Consider the following 7,783-nt stretch of genomic DNA (forward strand, 5'->3'; position numbering starts at 1 on the left):
CTGCAAATTTTCTGAGAGATTTGGTTTCAAATGTAATTGGAAAAACGTAAGTTCGATTAAACATACAAGTATTGTTTCAGTCTTTCGTTCTTTATTTACGTTTCACCTTGTATTGAGAAGCACAATGTGCTCTTCCCACATATTCCAAGGGAGATGATATTTCCACCACCCATTTTACTTGTTCCACCATAATTGACTAAACTGCCCTTAATGAAAAGCTTACACAAATTGTTTAAAACTTTTTGTTATAATTTATTGAGGGATATTTAAGGAAAAAAGCTTTAAATTGTAGTGGAACAAGTAAAATGAATGTTGGAGATATCATCTCCCGTGTTGATGATAAGTTAGTGACCTGATAGGAAATGTAAAAAACTCGATAAAAGATCATGACTAATTAGGTTTTTTTCTATAACAGTATTCTGTGCTTGAACATAGATATAGTAATTATTTGTTCGCCTTAGATAAAGGGTAAAAAATAGTAGCAAGTTGAACAAGAAATTTTTTTTTTGCTTTACATTTCATATCTTTTTTCATGGCAATGCACCAAAATGTAAGGGACCTTAAGCAAGGAATTAGAACATAGGATGATTCTAATTTCCATCTTGTATCTAATCTAAAATCAACAAAACAATAATAGGTGAAAAGATAACCCTTCTCCTTGCTTTATCGGTTTCTCATATACATGACATATCACCACCGCATAATCTTCGTGTGCCGGTTTCTAGGATGCTCTAATGTGACATGACTTGATAAACTTATCCGAGAAGTCGACATATTTGGTCCACAACGCCCGAAGCTCTGGAAATGCTATATCTAACCACGGTTTTGCGCGACCATTAAAATGGATAACAGCCGCACTTTGAGCACTCGGTATGCTTGTATTCTCTTGGTACCCGAGGCCTAACATATGCCAGTAAGGATCTATCGTATGAACATACCCATGAAACGCTATCAAACCTGGAGGTAATGTTCCTAATTGCCATAAACTTAGATCCGATTTCAAGTTCTGCACAACAAAACAAGCTATTAGAGTACTTTGATCTTTAATATTTCTTATATGTTTATTTGAATTGAATCAATTACCTCTTCAAGCCAGTGATGGTAATTCTGGCTTATGTTGGTATTTCGCCATGCTTCAAGGTCAAATATGTTCATGCCGTAGGCCCAAGCGCACTCGTTTGCATTGAAATTTTTTGATATCAAAGGATGTGAAAAATTCAAGTAGCTTTTGAAGCGCTTTGACATTACAAATTTATCCCCTCCGTTACATGTTTCAACTGCTCCGTTTACCTTTCCGTTCATATCAATGTCCCATAGAGGCGAAAGATCACTTTGTACTACAAGGTCATCGTCTAAAAAGACTACCTTGTTAAGACTTGGAAACATCTGTAATTGTCCATAAAATAAATCAGATCAGGGTAGGTTGCCGTTATTTGAAAGAAAAAGATATAACGACAAGAATAACCCTCATATGTCTAGCACATGACTGGACTTAACGAAAAAAATTAACTATCGTCAGCCAGAGGGACGACCTGTACAAAAAAATTAAACCATGTGGACGAGGAATGACCAAAAAAAGTTCAGGGACTAGGAATGCAATTTCCTATACAGGAACAAGCCGTGTAATTTTATCTTATTCATATGCAGAAAGGTCCTAAAAGTTTACCTCTGGCAGATATATTCGAACGTGATTCATAAGTGAGTGGTATTTAGGACTCATAGCTTGCAGCTTTGCAGCAATAACATACGGTTTCTCGGTGTTATTCGCCACAATGGCTGATGATCCGCCTCTAAACTGGGCCCGGGCCCGCTGATCTTTCTCCATTGCCTCCAAAACGGGGACCTTTCCTTTTGCAAACCAATCAAAATGGTGCAATGCCTTAACCTCAATGACAGCTGGCGTTAAAGGATGCAACGAAAACCATGCCTGCATTGGTGAGTAAGTCTTTCGATCTGTGATTATATGAACAACCACCATATCGGGATGTAAGGAGTTGTAAACGAGAGATGTTGCTACAACCGAGGCTGCAAGTATGTTATCTGATGCAAGAACAAAGTGAAAGTATGAGTTGTTGACGAGCGTTGGGACGAGCTCAGGGGACGGGAGTTGGAGGCGGGCCGCAGCATTTGTGGCGTGCTCGTTGGCTAGCCGAAGAGCAAGACAGTGAAGCTGTTTTGGTATGCTGCTGGATGCCACGTGGCGGTACAAGTATTCTTGGATTTTGGCCTTTCGAGTTCTTTGTTCAAGAAGGGTCACCTGGAAAATAGGAATGTAGTAAGCAAAAATAAGAATAGCTACTCGGGGAGTACTCGGTCAGGAAAAATAAGAATGGTCAATAGAGGTGGCCGAGGTTACAAAAATAGCTACTCGGGAGTACTCGGTCAGGACTTTCTAGAAAGTACTCGGCAACTCGGGGAGTACTCGGATGTTGATTAAGTTTGACTTTGACCGATTTTGACATACGTTTAACCAATTTTGACTGATTTTCCAGTATTTTTGAGTTTTGGCCGAATTTTGACCAAGTTCTGAGTAATCCTGGCCGAGTTTAGACCAAGTTTGACTGAGTGTGACCGAGTACTCCTCGAGCTGCAAAACTCGCCGAGTAATTCTGAGTTCTGTAATTCTGGAGGCGGCAAGATGGGCATTTGGGTAACTGGTCAAATTGGGTTTGGGTTGAAGCGAGTCATTGGTGAAATGGGCCAGGTCGGGTTGGGTTGACGTACAAGCATATTTGTCCATATTCATAGTAATTTATACGGAGTACATATATTATTTTATCATTATAATTATATTATAAATTATAAATATTATAAATATAAATACCAAAATAATATAATTGCTATAAACTATTATAAGTTTTTCAATAGACAATCTAGGAAGTATACATTCAAAAATTGACTTTTTGCGACCACATGTTTTAGGTGTTCGACCCATTCTTGACCCATTTGACCCGTTCTCATTTTCTGACCCATTCCAATTTTTGACCCATTTCATAAGTAGGTTGAATTAGTTGTGTGTGTGTGTGGGAAATTACCATGGATTTGAGCTTGATAGCAAAGGTCTTTGCATCTGGTCTATTACTGCCTTTCAAACTAGAAACAAAATCTTCCAAAGTTTGAGGAATGTCAGATTCAGACCCTTCTGATGTGTCATATTTACTGGAAGGGTCCTCCAAGACTTGGTATATTACTTCTGGGACCTTGCACAAACCGAAACATGATTACGTTAAGCAGCCAAATAAAAGTCTGAACGAGCAAGTGTACGAAGTATTAACGAAAAATAAAAAGTTAATGGATATTAGGTTTAGGTAATTACAGTTGATCGAAGATTTTTACCCAACATGCTTGGTCCTAGTTTCTTCAAACAATCTATCATTACAACACACATATAATTAGTATTGACCAATAAATGAAAATTTTCTTATCGTACGAACCACATTTTTTACCGATTCAGGGTTGCTTATGGACTTATATACTATATCGTTTTCATGCACAAAAAGCATGTTTGTTTTGGGTAAAGGGTTTTATTAGTGCAAGTTACAAATCGAAGCAGTGTTGTGGGCACAATTCGCCCACAACCTAACAAACAATCCAACTAACGACCTTGACAAATTGATATTGTTTTTTGGGTAAAGGCTTTTACTAAAAGCATGTTGATTTAGTAAAAGGTACAAGGATATTGTTTGTGTCAAATTGATAATATTCCATCACATTAAATTTTCTAAAAGTATATATAGTATTGTTGGTACAGGGATGTTATCCCATCTGATTAGTTGGTCAATCTATTTGAAACGGGTAGACTTTCAAATTAGTTTACTTTCGAATACGACAAATCAATAAATCCTACGGATAAATATAATATTCGCAATGGATGTAGGTTTCTTGAAAAACACTACTATCGTAATCCAAACAATTATTTTTTATCTTTTGTAAAAATTATAAAAATACATGGGAAGATTCAAATTATGGACCACCAAATGATAGATTCAGCTGGAGGTCAAAAGAAAAACACAACTCATTGAACTAATTATTAAAAATGTTGTCGAAAGAAAATAAACGTTACGTACCAATGGTGGTGCATTTGGAGTGACCGTCGATGGTATCAACAGCAGTTAACACAAACACAAACCGAAGAAGAAAAGTAAAGAACAAAATTGAATAGAACACCATCCTATAAGACAGCTTTCTTGATCCAACTTTCACTTTTATAAACTCCCTAACTCCTTTCCCAGGCAACACGGTGACATGTCGTAAACTTGGTGATATATGCAACTGCATTTTCATCGATGACTTGCAGTCGAACCTGTTACTAGTTTAGGGCAATTAGTATTATTGTGAAGGGAAAAGCTAAGAGGGGATATAAATTGGTAATGTAGAATGTTATACATATACATGATCTGTTGAGGTTTTGCCATCTCTTACCTAAACTTGCTTGAGGTTTAGGTTATTATATTATATATGTTGTCAATATAAGATTCATGCTATATGCTATATGTATCTTTATTTCTTTCATCTCGTTTCACTTTCAAGATGCTAACCCCTAACCTTATTATCACATACATTCATAAGTGATTAAGTAGGTTAACTTTTTAAGTGAAACATGCAAGTCATGAGTTTTTTGCTTTATATTTTCAAATTAACATTATTTTTAATTTTTATATATAGAATTGAACTTATGGCTATATTAATCGAGTCAATAGCAAGCGTCGATTTATTGGCGACTTGACTAGTACCGTTTAGAGCCTAATTAGTTGAACTTCAGTCGGGTTTAAAACTCATGAAAATTTGATTCTACCATTTTCATGGCGTCTCACACTTTTTCTTTAACCTACTTATTGGCCGGAGGTCTATCCGGAAACAAAATCTATCTATCCATAGAACATTAAGAGTGAGGATTTTCTCTACTCTTGGGGTGTTTTACTCTTGATAGAGATATGAATTTTCTTTATTCTAAAATAGATGAAGGATTGTCTACATTTTATCTCCTTTATACCCCACTTTTGTGGGATTGGATTTTGTTGTTGTTGTATATAGAATTGAACTAATTGAAGTTGGAATTTGAGTTATTTTAAATTAATATTTTGATAAAACAGGATATATCAATTGTGTTAGTTTTTTTTTATTTATCAAAATGTTTATACAAATACAAATTGTATTATATATTGAATTTAATTAATGGGGGATGATTCTAACACACCATTTTTTGATCCTCACACACCTATTTTAACCTTTTACTCTTCTAATAATACTCCATTTCTTTAAATTGGTGTGTGAGGAACAAAAAAGGGTGTGTTAGAATCATCCCCCTTAATTAATAGACTAATTTATTTATTTAATATTTTAATTAATTTAATAATAAAATAATACAAAAATAAAAATTTATTAACACTAACCTACCTCACTTCTCACTTTTTCTATCACTAGCAATTAATCTAAAATCCTGACTTTGTTACCGTTACTTTATATATACGTATGTGTGAGTGCATATATATATATATATATATATATATATATATATATATATATATATATATATATATATATATATATATATATATATATATATATATATATATAAATCTATTTTCATATGCCCTATGTGTCATCACCTCCTTCAATCAAGCCTCACTTGGGAAATAATCTCTACTCACAATAAACCTATACATATACAAGATTTGTTCCTATGTTTTTTTACATCACAAACTACCTATACATATATATACATACACCACATCACCATCCCATGTGCCTAACAATTTGAAATTAGTTTCAAATTTGAATTTTTTGAGTCCTTTTATTTAATTATTTATTATTTATATATTGTGTAAGTACATTGGGAAGGTAGAACACTTACTTTTTATGACACAGCCATGTGATCAAGCATCTTTATCAATGTATGTGTGTAGGTTTTTAAAATATATCAAGATCCAAATATATCCAAATCAAATATTTAGATCTACAGAAGTAAAATAAATGCTCTCAAACTCTCTCTTTTCCTCATCTTCTGATACGACCTCTTTTTCCAGTATTCATCCTAATTGTTCTTCAATAATCTCTGGTAATTAATCGTATTCACACTAAAATCTTATTAATTTCAGTATCATCGCGATTGTTATCATTACCAGATTCCATCGGCTCCCAAAAGCAACTTATCCACGGGATCAGCAGCGCCATTTTCATTTTAAAGTTAGGGTTTCTTCAATTGAAATTTCGGATTACATTATACTTCTTTCTATTCGATTTATTTTTTGGCTACGTTTACTGATTTTCTCTATTGGCTTTATTGATTATCAGATGTTCGTATCGGTGGTTACGATTAATATAAATCATGTTATAATCTTTGTCGTAAGGTCGCAAGTAATCGCTCTCGCTGTTGACATCTTTTTGGTGAGCAAATATTCGGTTTTTATGACTTAATTTGTTTAATTTCTGCAGTTTAATTGTATATATGATTTAGTTGTTGTAATAAGGTAAGTTCAGTATCATCTTTGACTTTTTTTTTGGTTAATTTTCTTAATTTTTTCCCTATTTTAATTGCTAACTCTGGTTTTGTTGTGTTATATGTTTGTATGGAAGAATGTGTTTGGAAGATATATAAGTTACAAATTTTTAATTGCTAAATGTTTGTAAGTAATAGTAATTTTTTTTTACTTCTTTTGAATGTTTCATTATTGATGTTGGTATGAAAGTATGAATTTGAACTTCTTTCACGTGCTCTATTCAGTTTTTGACTTGAATGTTAAATCTCGGAAGAACCACTTCTCTAATAAACACGATTTACCATGTACACTACATTTTCTAAGTATTTGTTTCTATTATAACTTATATTGATGCTTCTTTTTTCTGACCTGAAAACAAACCATACTCTTTTAATGCTTGGTATTGCTGTTTGTTTTCCATTGAAATGTTGTAATGAAAATACATGATCGATATTAGAAGCTTCGTTTCTATTTGTTGCTGTTAACATGAACATAATGTATAGTTGAAGCTGTTTTAAATTGATATGTTTCTGAACTTGCATCTTTAGTTTATAGTTATTTGCTCGGTGTTGCTGTTTGTTTTCGATTGAAATGTTGATAATGAACAAAATTGGATCGACATGAAAAGCTTCGTTTCTATTTATTGCAGTTAACATGAAAATTATTTTTTCTTTGCTTTTGACTTAGGTATTTGATGTGTTATGGCCTCTGGGTTTTAATTTCCGATTGGTTTCAGTTTAATACAGATTTGATTTGTTTTTTATTACAAGGGATTGACGATTGGAGAGCCATTTTTTTCTTTTTTTAGTGTCATACAGTATCAGTATGCTTGATTTACTATTGATGGCTTGATTCTAGAAGTTAAATTTAGGTCAAAGGGTTTTATCAGTAACAATAAATTAAATTTGAAAATTTCGATAACAAGGTTGTTTGTGATTATTTTCACGATATTACTCACTAACTGCTAGGATCAACACGTACAGAAACAATGTAAGTTATAAGTTTTAGGGCTTAGTACTGATAATTTTGCTATTATTGTTTTTACAGGTTGTCTACCGTACTGCATGGTGACGTTGCCTGTTCAGAAAAAAAGGAGGAAAATCAACTATCCTGGGATATCATGTTGAATAGCAACGAAGAAGACGAATTGCTAGGGTTTAGGGTTTAGGGTTTAGGGTTTAGTAACGTTGAGGATTCAGAGTTACGATTTGTATTTCAGGTAACAACGGTTATTATTTGGGACTAGGATCTATTAATTTTGAAAACGTGAGTGAACGAGGACGGATCGCTCATCGTGTTGATAA

The 7,783-nt window shown here is 33.5% G+C and overlaps 1 protein-coding gene across 1 annotated transcript; it reads right to left on the bottom strand.

Moving 5' to 3' along the window:
• Positions 1-524: 524 nt before the first annotated feature.
• On the bottom strand, positions 525-4,278 carry LOC139888067 (probable galacturonosyltransferase 12). The gene is made up of 6 exons (XM_071871100.1): positions 4,068-4,278; positions 3,317-3,369; positions 3,036-3,200; positions 1,667-2,257; positions 1,084-1,386; positions 525-1,006 (listed from the first exon to the last, which is right to left on the bottom strand). Exons 1-6 carry the CDS (start codon positions 4,276-4,278, stop codon positions 722-724), a joined length of 1,608 nt encoding a protein of 535 aa, XP_071727201.1. The 3' UTR covers positions 525-721.
• Positions 4,279-7,783: the final 3,505 nt, after the last annotated feature.

Source organism: Rutidosis leptorrhynchoides, chromosome 2, assembly GCF_046630445.1.
Source record: "Rutidosis leptorrhynchoides isolate AG116_Rl617_1_P2 chromosome 2, CSIRO_AGI_Rlap_v1, whole genome shotgun sequence".
Taxonomy (NCBI): Eukaryota; Viridiplantae; Streptophyta; class Magnoliopsida; order Asterales; family Asteraceae; genus Rutidosis; species Rutidosis leptorrhynchoides.